The 17,045-nt window shown below is 51.3% G+C and overlaps 1 protein-coding gene across 1 annotated transcript in view; it reads left to right on the forward strand.

Annotated features, from left to right (window-relative positions):
- Positions 1 to 8,422, forward strand: part of RBM20 (RNA binding motif protein 20) — a 197,290-nt gene extending 188,868 nt beyond the window's left edge. Inside the window, 2 exon segments of the mRNA XM_024755924.1 lie at positions 4,258 to 4,379; positions 8,312 to 8,422. Coding sequence (XP_024611692.1) covers positions 4,258 to 4,379; positions 8,312 to 8,422 — 233 coding nt within the window.
- The last annotated feature ends 8,623 nt before the right edge of the window (positions 8,423 to 17,045 follow it).

The raw sequence follows: 17,045 nt of genomic DNA on the forward strand, positions 1-17,045 counted from the left end.
TCTTCTGGGCTCGGCTCTCCCACCTCTGAGGCTCAGGCCTGACACCCAGCTGGAGCACCAAGACCCTGCCAGCCACACAGCTCGGAATAAAAGGAAGAAAACTAGGAGAAAAAAAAATGAACAGATAGAACCCCAAACAAAATGGTAAAAGCGAAACTAAACAGACAAAATCACACAAAGAATCGTATACACACACACTCATAAAAAGAAAACAAACAAACAACAACAAGAAACCCAAACAGAATCCTAGGACAAATGGTAAGAGCAAATCTAAACAGACAAAATAACACAAAGAAACATATACATACACCCTCACAAAAAGAGAAAAAATGGAAAAAATAATAATTTTTTAAAAAAGAAGAGAGCAACCAAACCGATAAACAAATCCACCAGTGATGACAAGCACTAAAAACTAAACTAAGATCAACATAAAAACCAGGAACAAATCAGACACAGAAAGCAAACCCCAAGTCTACAGTTGCTCCCAAAGTCCACTGCCTCAATTCTGGGAACATTTGTTGTCCATTCAGGTATTCTGCAGATGCGGGTTTCATCAAGTTGATTGTGGGGATTTAAACCGCTGCTCCTGAGGCTGCACCAAAAAATTTCCCTTTGTCTTCTTTGTTCGCACAGAACCTGGGGTTCAGCTTTGGTTTGGCCCTGCCTCTGCATGTAGGCCGCCCTCAGGTGTCTGTTCCCTTTTGGGAAGTCTGAGGTCTTCTGCCAGCGTTCAGTAGGTGTTCTATAGGAGTTGTTCCACATGTAGATGTATTTGTGGGGAGGAAGGTGATCTCCAGGTCTTACTCCTCCCGCATCTTGAAGGTCTCCCCTCTGATTAGCTTTGAGACCTATTGTCTCATCCCTCTCAGGAGCAGGCATACGGTACTATTTTCTGCATTTGACAGGTGAGGAAACTGAAGCCCAGAGACTTTCTTACCTAAGATCACACAGCAAGCTCATGTCAGAACTGAGGATTCCTAATTGGAGACCCTCTTGTTCCTCCAGTTCAGGCAGCACAGTGGAGGAAAGACAATTGGGTGCAGTGGTTAAGAGCACAGACTGTGGAATCTGACTCCCTAGGTTCAAATCCCAGCTGGCTGCGGGACAAAAAGCTGCTTATTTAACCTCTCTCCTTGGCTTTCTTCATCTCTAAGTAAGGGCTGGTAGTAGATGCCTACCATGTAGGGTTATTTTGAGGATTAGCTGAATGAGTACTGGTAAGGTCTCAGTGTCTTCCAGTAGAAGGTACTTAATACACATTGTCTATTGTTACTCATTTATGAAATAGTTATTGAGACCTACTATGCTTCCTCTCACTGGGGCTACATAACTCTTCACCCTCCATGGTCTGTTCCTAGCAGAGAGACTTCTGGGCGTGGGGGAACAACTTAGGCTTGGTCCCTGTGGAGAGCAGAGGGGCAGAATGAGGAGGAGAGAGGGGCAGAGTCCTGCTGATTAGGGGCTGGCCTGGGCATGGGGGTGGGGAAGGGCACCCTATGTGTTTCAGGCCAGCTCTGGGTGACCCCAGCCAGTGTGAGCCTGCCAAGGCCTGCTCTTCCCAGAACCAAAGGGCATTGCCTGCAAAATGCAAGCTCCCCCGCCACCCATCCCAGGCTTTGCTGGGATGACAGAGTTGTAATTACCAGTGCCAGGAACTATTACTAGAAGGCAGACGTAGCTTTAGTTATTGTACTTAGTAGAGGCTGAAAAATGGGAGGACCAGGTCACTCCAGAACTCACTGGGACCGTGGCAGTTTTTTCTTGACGCTGCTGCTTCCCCTGGCCCTCACATTCCAGAGGCACCCCGAGGCAGTGTTGGTATCCTAGTGCCCGTGCAACCGCCGGTTACTCAAGGGTGAGTTCCCAGGCGTTTGGGGATCCTGCCCCAGCTTCTCCTTCTTCAGAGCTGTCTCTGACCACCTGCCAAAGAGCCCCAGAGGCCAGTGGAGGCAGGGAGGAGAGTTGCTGGCAGCCGTGGAGTCTGGGTTCTCCAGGCGGCTCTGGTGAAAGGCTGGAGGGCCTTCTGGCCTCTGTGCAGAAAGATTTAACATGTGTCTGGAAACTAATATTCTTTTAATGCCTTTTTTTTAATTTAATTTTATTTATTTATTTTTGGCCACATTGGGTCTTTGTTACTGCACGTGGGTTTTCTCTAGTGGCGACGAGCGGGGGCTACCCTTTGTTGCGGCACATGGGCTTCTCACTACAGTGGCTTCTCTTGTTGCAGAGCATGGGCTCTAGGCACGCAGACTTCAGTAGTTGCAGCACGTGGGCTCAGTAGTTGTGGCTCACAGGCCTAGTTGCTCCGTGGCATGTGGGATCTTCCCAGACCAGGGCTCGAACCCGTGTCCCCTGCATTGGCAGGCAGATTCTCTACCACTGCCCCACCAGGGAAGCCCCTGATAAATGGCTCTTTTGAAATGGAAAGAAAAAGTTATAATTACAAGTCTAAGCTGCTCCTCTATGACAGGGTCTCCTGTGCACTTAGCTCTGTCTGTCAGGAGGCAGGAGAAGGAAAGTGAAGCAAGGCCCAGGCTTGTGGTCACATGCAGTGCCTTCGCTTGTCCCCCTCTCTGCAAGAAGCCTCTCTGGCCCTGGTGTGCCACTCCCAGCCCCGCTCTCCCTGCCACCCCTTGGGGCCAGATCTCCAACCTTCCCCCACCCCCAGCAGAACCAACCAGATGGGCAGCAGCAAAGCCCAGCTGAAGTGTGTCAGCACACAGGGAGCGGCCCCAGTCTGAAGGCGGGATCTGGGTGTCCTGAGTGGCCACAGCCCCTTTCCTTTAGTGCCGTAGTGGGTCCTGCTCATCATGGCCCTCACACTCTGTTCTTTAGCTGGTGCTTCACGATCAGGTGCCTGAGGAAACTGAGACCCAGGAGGGGTTCAGCCAGCTCTCCCCAGGCTACACAGATGCTTAGCCTCTGGTCTGTGCCTTCTCAGACCTGGGCTCTTTCCAGTGTGCTGTCTGTGTCTTCAAGAGGAGAACTGTGACACTCAAACACCTTGGTGGAGGCTGGAGCGGCCGCCGTCCCACTTCAAAGACGAATCCTCTGGGCTGTGACACTGTCACTTGTCTGGCTGTTGGGCCACCATTTCCCTTCCTCAGAATCAAAACGCCTCCCAGAATCCTGGGACTTTTATTTAACGCATCATAAATAAAATGCTACCAATTAATGGTTCAGATGTAAAGACTAGAGAAAGACGGAAAAATGTTTATGATAGATCATCACATGAAAAAAGGAGGAGATAGGATTACACTTAGGGTGTGATTAAAAATGTCCCCCTCCCCCCAGAAAAGGCTCTCTATGTAGATAGTGTGGAAGAAAGTATTTTGATCGGAATGACTCTGGGTGATTTTTCCTCACTTTTATCTTTAAATTGTTTCTTTAATGAACATAATTCTAAAATAAGCAAACAAAAATGAGAGCATCTTTGGGCTTCCCTGGTGGCACCGTGGTTGAGAATCTGCCTGCCAATGCAGGGGACACGGGTTCAAGCCCTGGTCTGGAAAGATCCCACATGCCACAGAGCAGCTAAGCTCGTGCACCACAACTACTGAGGCCGCGCTCTAGAGCCCACAAGCTACAGCTACTGAGCCCACGTGCCGCAACTACTGAAGCCCACGCGCCTAGAGCCCGTGCTCTGCAACAAGAGAAGCCACCGCAATGAGAAGCCCGTGCACCGCAACGAAGAGTAGCCACCGCTCGCTGCAACTAGAGAAAGCCCGTGCGCAGCAACGAAGACACAACACAACCAAAAATAAATTAATTAAATAAATTAAAAAAAAAAACACCATTCACTTTATTAAAAAAAAGAGAGAGAGAGAGCATTCTTCCAGAGTCCTGGCCACAACAGCTGCAGAGAGGGGTACAGTGTGGAGAAACAAAATCCACCCACGAAATGTAAGAAACCTCCTTCCTTCTCCTTTCCCTGGAAACAGGCTGATTGTAGTAGAGCCTGGACCTACTTCCCAAAGGCAGGTGCAGAGCATATTATTGCTAAGCCCTCCATCACACTTCAGGGAGTACATCCCTCACATTCACAGCTGCTTGTGAATGAAGTTGATGCTATTTTCTTCCTGCCTGTTTTGCAAATGAGGAAACTGAGGCCTGAAGAAACTGGGTAACCAGCCAAAGTCCACAGTAATCAAGGGCTGGAGTGCACTGCTCCTGTTACCACCTGACTGCTGTCTGGACGTCGGGGGCCTCCCTCCACCTTCCTAATTGCCTACCTGTCCACCTCCAATCCTTCTGCAGGGGTGGAGTTCGTGGTGCCCAGGACCGGCTTTTATTGCAAACTGTGTGGGCTGTTCTACACGAGCGAGGAGATGGCAAAGATGAGCCACTGTCGCAGTGCTGTCCACTACCGGAACTTACAGGTAACCGTCGGCCTTCCTTGCCTAGTGCCCGGGGAGGGTGTGAGGAGTACTCCCTGGTCTCAGTTTCTGTGCGTTGCTGTGTCCTTCCATTTCATGGAAAACTCCTCCTGTTGTCTCAGTCCTGACTCCACCAGGTGGCTCCGTATGGTAGCTGCTTCCCACGTGCTCTCAGAGCATCTGTCTCCACCTTGGTACAAAGCATTCTGTTTGGCTTGGGTTTTTTTGTAACTGCCTCTCCCTCTAGACCGAATGACTTGTTAGTGTTCACCTGGCCCCTGGTTGGGTCTGGTCCCTTTTCACCTGGATGTTCCAGATGCAGATGTTTCTCTATGTTTCTCTTCCCCTGTGCACTATCCTTGTTTGCTAGAATAAAACCCACTATTATGTTCTATTGAAATGTCCGTCCATACTGCAGCTATTATCACAGGCATACCATGGACCAGACACTATTCTAGGCACTGGGTAGACAACAATAAAAAAAGCAGACAGCAATCCCTGCCCTCATGGACCTTCCATCTAGCGTAGGAGATAAGCAAAAAATAAAATAAGTACGTTTCATAGTATATTAACCGTGGCATGTAAAGTATACCCTATATACCATATTTTATCTAATCTAAGGTGCCATCAGTGGTAAGACACACCACTATTTTTTGATATCAACAAGGAAAAACATGTTACAAATTAAACGGTGAGACTCCATCAACTGTAAAATGCATCTCAATTTCAGAACTGTTAATGTGTGGAAAAAACACTTCTTAAAATCACAAGAGATAGCAATATATCCTATAATATTTACCTATACAATATATAGCATATTAGAATGTGATTTTCATATAACTTCTGGTATAAGCTGGGGATTAGTAATGTAATACAAATCATGGAAGATCAGACACTCAGGGGTAAGTATATCAAGGCACCTCCTGTTTTTACTACAAGGAATCAAACTACATTTTTGAGGCACAAGGCCTTGACATTAGAACACCCTTGTGGTAGCAGCATGCCATAATTCCAGAGCAGGCATTACTGTCAGTTTAATTGTTAAAGAATGGCTGCTCTGGTGGTTCTTGGGATATGAACCAAAATCCCTAGACAGTGGTTCAAAAGTATTTATACTACTTAGGCCAGGTGTTCAGTAGAAGTTGAGAACTTTCTCAAATATGTAATTTGAGAAAGTTCTCCAAATGATTTGAATGTGTACCCCAGTTAAGAAAACTTGGATATGGGCCAGTTCTCTTGTTTTATAATTGAGGAAACTGGGGCCCAGAGAAGCCAGGGATTCGTCCAAGCCTTGGATTTGTCCAAGGCCATGTAGATGGTGAGTTACTAGGCCTGGGGCCAGATTGCCTAATTCTTAATCCCTTTCCTCTTCTCACTCTACTAAGCGAGACCCATGTCATGGCCTGGGTCACCATCTGCAAGTCTGCAAGGGACTGTCCTTGGCTGTGCCCAAACTCAGGTCATTTAAGCCTCTTGATTTCCCCCTGGAAAGCAGCTGTTCTATGACCAAGGAAGCCTCGAGGTCTGGGGCCCAGGTCCCAGCCTCTTCTGGGGGCAGGCAGTGACTTGGCCAGGCCAAGGGTTCAGATTGGGCTACCCGGCGCCAGCCGAGGGCAGCTGTCTACCCTGAAGACATCATCATCCCTCACCCCCAAGAAGATTAAACCTCTAGAACGGCACGGCTGGATGGGGTCTTGAAGATCATCAGGTCCTGATTTTCCCAAACCTTGGTCTTCACACCAGCTGGACTCTTTTAAAATGTAGCTTCTTGGACCTACCCCATACTTGCTTATTCATTCTCTCTCTAGCGTGGGGCCTGAGAATCTGCATTTTAAAAGTCTTTCCAGCAGATTATGATACTTCAACATGAGAACCTGTGATCTCATCTGGCATTCTCGGCTGGATTGTGTAGCCCCCAAGGAGACACACAGCCCAAGGTCAACCAGGAAGGTAGGAAGAGTGAGTGCAGACTTGCCAGGGCCTTGAATTCTAAACCCTGTGTTTTTTGCAGGGCAGCTGACTGCACTATGTTCAGGGCCTCCGGGCCAAACCCCCAGGCAGACTCGCCTCCCCACAGCAGACCATTCCTGTGGTCCCAGGCATGTCAGGTCCAGATGCTGGCTAAGCCCCTTACGCCCGCCAACTGCAGTTCAGGTTGCCCTGGCGCACCTGTCCTGAAGATGGGAGCCTCCATCGCAGGCTACCCAGATAGGGTTTCTTCCTATCTGGGAAGTGGCCTTGACAGAATGTCTCTGTCCACACAGTCACACCTACTGCACCACACTCCGTGTTACACGTGTGAAAAGGGAGGAATTCAGCCCCAAGTAGCAGGTGCTGGCTGACACCTAAGTCAGGCAACTTGTAAACCTAGCATCCCCAGGAGGCCTTGAGGTAGGAGTTGGGTTGTTCTTTGAGGCAGGGTAGAAGTATCCTTCATTTTCTCTCTGCAATCCCGGCTGTGCCCACTGCTGGTCAATGCTCTGAGAGAACCCACCAGAGTGATCGGAATAGCAGGTGGAGTCAGTGCTAGATGGGAAAACTAGACGCCTTCTTGGTCCATTGGTGGTACACCCACCCACATGCCTTTCCTGAGACGAGGTGGAGGAGAAACCCGGCCCTCCATCAGCAGCCTGGCCCAGAGAGATCCACGGTCTGCCCTTCTCCCCGTCAGTCTCACCCACCACTCAAAGCCAACCACAGTCTCTCCTAAAGAGAGCAGGTCGACCCCGTCACCTCAAGCACATCATCTTGTCTGACCCTCAGAATCAACCCTGGAGGAGGAAGGAGGAAGATATCATTTCTCCCATTTAACGGTTTCGGGTCTGAAGCTGGGAAAAGATGAGTGACTTTCCCCAAATCAGACAGCTGGTGCCACTAATGATAAAGGGCAACATTGCTGAGTGTTTATTCCATGCCAGGCAGTGTGCTCAATCCTTTATGGTACTTCTCTTGGACTTCACAGCAACCTTATGCAGTAGTTACTATGTTACTCACACTTTACAGTCGAAGATATTGGAGAACTTGCCTGCTGAGAGGTAGCATTTGAACTGGGGTCATCTGATGGCAAAGCCCACACACCTGACCACTGCAGGGGACTTAACCCTGCTGACTCTTAATCCAGTGCTCTTTGCCCCGCCCTTGGCTGCCCCAGCCATCAGAGAATATGCAGCTGGGGCGCCAGGCATTTTCCGGTTCCACCTCACTGCGTTGAATCCAGACTCCCAGGAGCAGCCCGACAGGCTCGCCGAGTTGGGCTGGGGGCCAGCGGGAGCAGTGAGTGCTCTGGGGCGGGGCGGAGGTAAGCCCCCACCATGGAACCTCCGAGACACTGAGCCTGCCAGCCTGTCTGCTGGAGTCTCCAACGTCAGGCTGCGGTTTCGTCTTTCACAGTCGCTATAGGACAGAGCTGCTGCCGTCCCCACACTTCCAGCCTCCCTCTCATCACTCTGCCTTTTACACGTGATGTGCTGCCTGGAACCCAAACCTTGGTCTTCACACCAGCTGGACTCTTTTAAAATGTAGCTTCTTGGACCTACCCCATACTTGCTTATTCACTCTCTCTCTAGCGTGGGGCCTGAGAATCTGGAACTAGAACTAGAAATCTTTCTGGAAAACAAGTAGAGTTGTTGTGAGCATTAAATGAGTTTATGGAAGAAAAGCAGTTAGAATAGCACTTGGTCTGGGATAAGGCCTATGGATGTGTTTGCTGTGGTTGGGATCTGTACTTTCTACCTTCTCTATGGGTCATTTGTAAACTAACATAGAAGGGGCGGAGCTCACCACTTAGCATGGATCCTGGAGCCCTGGAAGGATCTGGGGAGGAAGAAGAGGGGTCCCACCCACTGGGCAAGGTGATAGGAGAGGGGGCCGAGGCACACCCCCCTTCCTCTCCCGCCAGCTCACCACTCTCTCTGCCCCCCGTCTTTGTCCCACAGAAGTACTTGTCCCAGCTGGCCGAGGAGGGCCTGATGGAGACCGAGGGGGCAGGCAGCCCTCGGCCCGAGGACAGCGGAATCGTGCCGCACTTTGAAAGGAAAAAGCTCTGACATCCCTGCCACTGCTGCAAGCGGGGAGAGGAGGGTCTGAGAGGTGGGGCCTTCCCACCCTCCGGGACAGGAACTAAGGCCAGAGAGGAAGGAAGACCAGGCAGGCCACGTGGCCTGGGTCCGTCCTCAGAGACTCATGAGATGCCCCTGAAGTGCCTGCCGGAGGCCTCACCGCGGTGTGTCCAGTCTGCTGAGGGGCACCCACTCTCTCCCTGTCGACTCCTGTTTCCTTCAAACAGTCTTTCAGTTTGCTTCTCTCTTCCTCCCCATCCCACCCCCTCCTTCTGTGCCTAGTGTCATTTCCTTTTCATAAAATCCAACTTCTCAGGGATTTTTACAGTGTTCCGATTCTTGATGGGATAGGACAGGTCAAGCCAGGCTGAGTCTTCCAAAAAAAAAAAAAGATTTCACGGAGACTCCTGGGTTGAGAACCACGCCAGTGAACCTGGAGCCGTTTCTCTGCCTGGCGTCCTGTGTGTGTGGGGAGCTGATTCGGGTCCTGCAGTCCTGGAAGGGGGGACCCTAGACAGTCAGTGGGGCAGAAGCTGGGAGTTCCTCCAGCTTGGACCACCTTTCTGAAAAGCCCTGATTTTCATAACTTTCATCCTCTCTGTCGTTCTAGAAGCCCACCAGATTCATGCCTTAGAATAAAATTTGAGGAGGAAAAGAGCCCTTCATTTTGGAAGCTCTGATAAGTTCCCCCCAAATGTATTTCCTTCCTCTTGATTTCAGGAGATGCCAGGGTTAGTTCTACTCTGGACATTGAATTTGGTCTAGACTCACTTTAAGTAAAAATGAAAACAGAAGCATCTTCCCCCTCCGGTTAAAACAGCAGAAGGTCAGGGCTTCCGTTGAAGGTTGGCCTCCAGGCCGTAAATGGTTGGCTTGGGAGACACCAAAACGAGGAAGTGGCATCCGCCCTTGCCTCGCCCTTTGGAGCCTACACTCTGGGCTCCAGCAGCCTCATAGCGGGATGGTTTTTAAATGGTCTCTTGGAGGCAGGGGACACAAATGAGAGAGAAGACTGCAGGACTGCGGAGCATTTGAGGGTTGCCAGGTGTTTGTAGGTGGACCCTTTCCAACTGGGCAGAAGGTTAAGGGCATCTGAGAGTTGACCCCGTGTGCAGACTTTGATATTAAATGTTACGTAGCACAGGGCTCCTTCCCACCAGGCTCTGCGATACTGAAAGGTCAGTGGCTTCAGGCCCCAGACAGAAAAAGCTGCAGGGTCTGCCATCCATTGGAAGGGTCTGGGGAAAGGTGCTGGGGGAAAATGAGGCTCAGCTGCAGCCCTGGAGAAACCCTTGAGAAGGTCGGAGGGGAGCCTGGTGCTACTTCCTCAAGCTGAGACACTCGCCCGGAGGCGGCCGCCCCAGCTCTGCCCCTGGAAGACCGTTCCTGTTCCTGACCACAGGCAGGTAGACTAGGTCGAGATCGTGTGTTTTATTTTAATTTTTTGCTTTTTTCTTTCAATGGTAGATAAGACTATACTGCGCATTCTGTCCTCCGCACTAAAGGCAGAAGGGTAGAGAGATTATCTGAGTTGGACACTGACGTTTTATCAGTGAGGGAACTGAGGCGCAGAAAGTAAGGAAAAACAGAACATAAGAGGATCACGTGTAAACCTTGGGGCAAGTGGTCGCTGGCAAGGAGACAACTGTTGGGGACCTGTGAGAGGGAAGAGTTCAGGAGAGCACCAGAGGCAAACAGACCAGCTTGGACAGGTATAGGGAGAGGCTGGAGGCAGCAGGGAACCTGAACTTGGCATCAAGCAGCTGGGGGCCTCAGCAAGGTGAGTGTCTCAAAGAGAGTAGAGTTTGAAAGTGGTGACTCAGCCCAGACCTGGTCCCCGGGCTGACTCCTCTGTTTTTTTTTTACCTGGTGCTCTGGAAACCCACCTCCTCCATTTTTCGGAAACCTCTGACCCTGTGTGTCTTCCTTCCCACTGGTGGGAAGTCAGGAGACAGCTCTCTGGCCTCCTTTACTGAACCTTGCTGGGAAAAACCTAAAGGCTAAAACTGCATTTTCAGAGATGCTGGCAGTCTTTTCTCCTAGCAAAGTGGAAGCTGACCCTGCCAGCTCATCCCCCCCAAGCAGCGTTTCCATGGAAATCTGGATGGCTGTTCCAACAGCTGAATTCCCTAGTAATGTAACTTCTCCCTTGCTGATAGACTGACCTTCCCCATATTTTAAAGCTGGAGAGTGGCCCTGTGAAGGAGAGAGAAGAGGCTCTTTGCAGTCAATCAGAACCTTTAGTTTAAAAAATCATCTAAGATCCTTTTTTTGTGTGTATATATATTTATTTATTTTTATACAATTCCATTGGCATAGTTTCACCCACTCTATAATTTGCACTTTTTATTCCTACGTGTGTCATACACAGCGCAGTATTAAAAGCAACCAGGAAAATACTGATTTTTTTTTTAAAGCTTTTCTTCAGTGTTTGTTAACCATTTCAAAATGTCTCCCCGAAAAGGTCGTTCCAGAGCAACTGCTGCCTTGAGCAACAAAAGTATTCCTACCGGGTTAACATAACAAAAGGCCTGTCTACTTTCTCTTTACCGTAAACACCTGAAATAAAGTGTATCCACAGAGTATTCCCAAAGAATTTGATGTTGTGAGCAGCAGCTGTTAGTATCAGGGTTTCCCTTGATACTGAGGCTGTGATCTGTTAGACTATACTTGAACTGGACCAGAGTTTGACTTTTGAGCTTATGAAGAAAAGAAAAACATTAGTTCATTTAAGTTTGAATTTGTAAAGTATTGGAATTTGCTGAGTGTCCCATAAATCGTCACCACTTTTCCCGATCTATATAACTGACAGCAAGTGTTCGTTTTTACAAAAGGAAAAAAAAAAAGATTTTTAATAAAGGGAATTTGAAAGCTCTTGAGTGAGTAGCCCTCTGTCACACAGGGATCCCTCGATCTTTGGCTGGGGGATGCTCAGCGAGCACGGAAGTTGGGATTTGGTCCCTCTCTGAATCTAGAATGTTTCTGAAGAGTTGAAAAAAGAGGACACAAGAGGTTCCACTCAGGCCTCGAGGGACCAGAGCTTCTCAGGGGTGAACCTCCAGGAGGGTTGAGTGCGGGAAAGTGGGGAGCTGCTGTTCCCCACCCCAGAAGGGTCAGATAGAAAAACCTCTTGGCCTCTTATACCCCCCGGCCCTTCTACCCAGTACTCTCGGATCTTCTAGTGGCCAAACTTTGTTGTCCTACACCAGCGTCAGGCTGTTTCTGGAGGTTCCATCAATGTGAGGTGGTCAGCGCCTAGCTTGGGCACTTGTTAGTTCTGTGGCTTCCGAAGTCCCGCTTGCTTGGGTGTAAGGGCAGGTAATGGTATTAATCACCTCTCTGGTTGTTTCAGGGTTAAGATGATTGCTGGTGAAAGCACTTGCTATGCCGCACGGCCCTGAATCTTTTTTGTTTCGGGAGTCTGTGCTCAGGGCAACAGCCCTCCAATTTTCAGTGGTTCTTAAGTTCTTTCTCAACCATTTCTTCTAGCAAAACAATGCCAATCTCCTGGGACCAGTTAGCAAGTCCTTTGAATGGCCTGGAACCTTCTCTGGGCCTTCCCCTCCTGTTGGCAGTGCTCCTGAGTCAACGGGGAGGGGCTGGGCAGTCTGGTCCCAGAGGGCAGAGTGACTGGGGCTCTCTGTAATTAGTGGGAGCAGATTGGTCCATCTGAGGTAAGTTCCCGTCAAGCCTGCTGCTGCCACCCCTCCCCACCCCACCCCCCACACACCTATTGTGGCCATGGGAGGGCTGAGCTCAGGCCTCCAGTTCCCAACCAGGAGGGGTGGAGAAACATCCTTCCCCGCAAGTGCTGGCTGCGCCCTAGCAGGCCAAGGCAGTGGGTGGACCTGGAGCTCGTACTGCTGCCCTAAGTTCAGGATCCAGAATGGCTGGCGGTACCCTTAGTGCCAAGTCCCAGCGCGTCCCTCCATGTGGCCCAACTCTTGGGGGCACCACGCACGTTGTATTCTGTGAGATGACCCGCCCCCCGGAGCTGTGTAATAGAGCCATCCTGCCAGGGGGCTCCCTGAATTGCAGTTCCTTGCCATGCCTGGGGGCTCCCGTTTGCTCTCTCGGGTTCCTAAGGGCCTGAGAGCCAGGTTCTGATCCAGTCTACCAGGTCGGAGCCCTGACGTTCAGACCCATTCTCCAGGCTCCCTCCTTTCCCCAAGGATCAGCCCCAGACCGCCCCAGCCTGACTCTGCCACGGCCCTCGCAGGCCAGGCCGCTTAGGGACTGACCTTGGCCCTCATCTGGCCTGAGATCTCTGTGCCCCTCTGAACAGCAACAGCAACTGTTGACTGTCCCCCAAGGCAGTCATGGGACATCAGGGCTCACCCTCAACAGCTCCCCATTCTCCTTTCCCACCACACCGACCCCACAAAGCAGCCTAACCCAAGTGGATTTCCAAACATGTTAGAGCAGGATGGCCCCAGAAACCCCCAAGTCCTGGCCCTTCCTTTTACAGATGAGAAAACAGGCCCAGAGAGGGGAAGTGACTTGTTTAAGGTAACACCACTTATTGGTATAAGGTAAGAATGGAATCCAGATGTCCTGGGAGGTCCTACTGGGAACACATGGGGAGCTTGGATTTTTTCAGCCAAATTATTTCATAATTTTCTAGGTCTAGCCCTAGCTGGACTCCAGCAATCAGCAAGGACTCAAAACAAACCCTTGATTTTTGTGCTTTGCGTGGATCTGAATCACCTGGGGAACCTTGTTAGAACTAGAGATTCCGGCCTCCTGCGTGCAGATTCTGCCTCACTCTAGGTCATGGGGGCTGGGGGTGAGGTATTTGCATCTTAGCAAGCCTCCTGGGTGAGTCAGTGCGGGTGGAGTCCACTGCTGGCGCTTTTAAAAAACGCTGCCCTAGATGTCAACCGGGGACTTCCCCAGCAGCTCCTGAATAGAAGGGACATTTATTTTGCTGGGGGGAAGGGCAGAACAGAAGTGAATGGAAAGCATTCAAGGTAGGGAAGACTCCAGTGTGGAAAAGGCTTCAAGATGGGAGACAGAGCGGGGAGGAGCTACGGTCTCGCCATGGCAGATGGAGATGGTGGGAGCTGGTGGTGGGAGGGGGCTGGGTTTGGAGCATGTGTCAGGATTTTTTTCAGTTGAATTCATACTTACTGTGGTCAGGCAAAAGTCTCCCAGTGGTCTCTTTGCCCTCATTAATGGCCGAACGCACTGTGATTATTAAGAAGACTCCTGGTGATAGGCTGGCCCCTCAGGGCAGTGCGTTGTGTAGTCAGCAGGCCTTTTGAGGAGACTGGAGTCACAGGCAGCAGGGGAGTTCCCCAGGGCCTTGTCACTGCCGGCGGGGAACCCTGGGGTCACACACTGTCCCACGCTCCATGAGCCACCACGAATACCAGTATTAGCCCTGCAGATTATTAAGCCTGTCTGCACGCCACACGCAGTGTGCACTCTGTAGGGACACTGTCTCTCAGCTTCTTTACAACGTTGAGAGACAGGCACCATTATTCTCCCATCTCACAGATGGGGAAAATGAGGCTCAGAGACACAAAGCGGTTTGCCCAGGGACAGGCAGCCAGTAAGTGGCAGAGTTGGGATTCAAACCCAGGTCCACGTGACTCTTAAACAATGCTTTTAACCAGTATTCTCTACCGCCCTTCTCAGGGCTGGGGTCTTCTCTTGTTCTTGCTTCTTGCTGAAACCTCTAGACCCTGGGTGGGCCAGGAATAGCCGGCTTGGGAGGATTGCAGAGCCAAATTTAGCTAGACTCAGGTGCTTATGACTGACCTCCTGATTGTTAAATTCCTGAAACTGATCTCCTCAACACTTCCCCTCCTTAGAATGTAGCTAAAGAAAGGCCTCCACCCACGCACTGCAGGAAAACAGGCAGGAAGGCTGAAGGTGCCAGAGAAACACTGCTTCTTCCTTCTCCCTACTCAGGAGTTCCCCCCGGGGAGCTGGATCCAGGGGGTGAGGGATGGGGGAGGGCCGGGTGCTGGGGGTGCTGCTTCTGCCTCGGGGCGGGGAGGAAGGTGCCTTGTTTTGTGTTCCTGGGGAATTTCGGGGTATAAGGGCTGTGATCAGAAGGGGATTTCCCACTGCCCCAAAATGCCGGCAGGCTTTGCACTTTTAACCCTTCTTTCCTGAGGGGAACCTCCTAACAGCAAGCAGCTGAGATAATATACAACACAGGCCATGTGTGACCACATTAAGCGGAGAGAAGATATTTTAAGTGAGGATTGAGGAAACCTGGAGGCAGCAGGTGTGTGAGCACTAAGGGCTGATGTGGTGGTGGTGAAGAAGCATGAAATGTGACTGGGAGCCTCCTGGGAGCCAAGGCAAAAAGAGCAAGCATGCTCCCTTACTTGGCTCTCCTTCTTAGAATAGAGAGAGCATGCCAGTTAATCTGGGGAAATTGTTCTACTCGATTCCATACTCCAGAAGAATTCTCCTTTGAGACTGTACATGGTATGGGCAGAGGCACTAAGAGGCTTGGAGATTATCCTTAGGTAGCTGGCAGCCTGAAGTTGGAAAAGAACACAGTGGCGGCCCCTCTGGAGGGGACATTAGGATGGTCCCTGGTCTGTGTGAAGTGGTTCCTGATGTGACAGTTAGGCCTCCCTAAGTGTCCAAATGCCTGACCTTTGCTCATGCCTGCCTCGCCCACGTAAGCCAGTGTGCTGGTTTGAGTTGGTATGTTCCAGCTTTATTTCCAAACTTTTTCAAATTTCTCTTGTTATTTGGCTGAGCTTCCAGGAGCCGTGTCCATAGGACAAGGAGGCCACCGTCATCTCTACCATCTGACTGCTCAGCACACCCACCTGAGAACAGAACACTCTGGGTGGGGACCCTGCCAGTCTGGGTTCTGGGAAAATCTCGAGGGCATTTACTCTTTGCGGCTCCTCCATGGGCTGACCTCAGCCAGGAGGGAACCCAGCCATACTGGGAAGCACTGATTCCCTCAGGCTGAGCCTGGAAGCCACCTCAAACCTGCCTGACAAGGACCAGCCCTGGGGAGGAGGGGCGCAGACGACCCGCCTGTGAGAGCTCTCGTGCTGCCGTCTGCAAGGCCGGGAGGGAGGGAACTTTCTGGTTCAGGAGCCGCTCCCTGTGCCAGGCCTCAGGGCCTTGAGCCCCTGTGTCAGATCCACAGCGAACTCACTCAAGCTTGGGCGAATGCGGACGTCCCGCCACCTCAGTCTTCCGGTCTGCGCTTGATGGCTGTCTTGAGCTTGCCCGAGGTTGTTGAAGGGAAAGTGGGACTTGAGCGGGACTCGAGGTCAGTCACAAGGGGCGGTGGTCGCCTCTGTCCCTGCACTTCCCCCAGCCCCAGTGCTGCGTGCCACAGGCTTGCCGGGAGATGTGGTCCTGTTACTGTCTTCCCATCCCCGCTGGGGCGGTCCACCGTCTGCGGGGGACAGGTCCCTCTCAGGAGCAAACACGGGTGTGTCTGCGGGGCAGGCTGACTCCTGTGCCATCCTGGCCTCTGGGCTCTAGATCCTCGTGTGCCTCCGCTGGCATCGCTGAAGCTACTCACTGCCTGCCTCGTCTCCACCCGCTTTCTCACCGCCACAGCCTCTACTTGTGGTCCGGCCATGCTCAGTGCCGCATCGGTCCCCAAATAGGCCCCTTCTCAGCTCCTCGGTTTTGTGCCTGGTCCACTGCGTGGATGCCCTTCTCCCTTCTATTTGGAAACTGTGACCTTCTTTAGCATTCATTCTAAGTAAGCGTTAGCTCCTTTACGAAGCCTTCTTTGACCCTCTTTTTTCTCCCCACAGGTGTTACTTCTCCTGCACTGTGTCCCAGGACACAGTCCTGCATCTCAGACACACACACACACACACACACACACACACACACACACACACACACACACACGCCTAGCTTTATTCCTAGCCCACCTGCTCCACTGGGAGCCATCTGAGGAGGAGAGGGGCCTCAGCTGAAGCACTTTTTAGGAACCTCTGCTAAAACTTTTATAGCCCTTATCAGGTTGCCCTGTGATCTGTTTATAGGTTTGTCTCTGCATGAGCCATTGAGTCTACAAGGGCAGGGAGTGTGTCCTGCGCAACAGGCACCAGCAACTGTTAGTTGAAGGGCTAAGCAGCCCCCTTGCCCATCCTTGGGACTGGCTGCAGTAACAGATGCCTGAGCCCCGGATCTCTGCCCAGCCATCAGCTGCGCTGTAGGAACACGGTGTGTCCTTGGAGTGGTGCCAGGGAGCACCCACCTCCCACTTCCCCGCCCTGGCCCTGTCCAGCTTTTCCTTCCGGGTTCCCACTTACCGAGGACTTGGGTCTCTGACAGTTGGTGACACAAACCCTGCTTGTGTTGCCCAAAGCTTGTCCTTTTAACAGATTCTTCTACAGCCACAGGGCTGGGCTTCCTGTGCCAGCTTCATTTCTCTGTGCCCCCAGGGGCATCCCCTCTCCAAACCCATCTGTCCTCACTCTGCATCCCCACCTAGTCAGGCCCACCCAGTTCTCAGGGACCTTCCCGGGTAGAGCTGGGAACAAAGCACGGTTTATGACAGTTGTGTCAACACTGGGTAGATGGCCTCAGTTCATCCCGCATCTTGGAAACCACGCCTGCCTGCTGCTTGGTGCCCACACCTAATCAATGCCTCCTAAAGACC

The sequence above is a fragment of the Neophocaena asiaeorientalis genome, unplaced genomic scaffold (genome assembly GCF_003031525.2).
Source record: "Neophocaena asiaeorientalis asiaeorientalis breed wild unplaced genomic scaffold, Neophocaena_asiaeorientalis_V1.1 scaffold85, whole genome shotgun sequence".
NCBI lineage: Eukaryota > Metazoa > Chordata > Mammalia > Artiodactyla > Phocoenidae > Neophocaena > Neophocaena asiaeorientalis.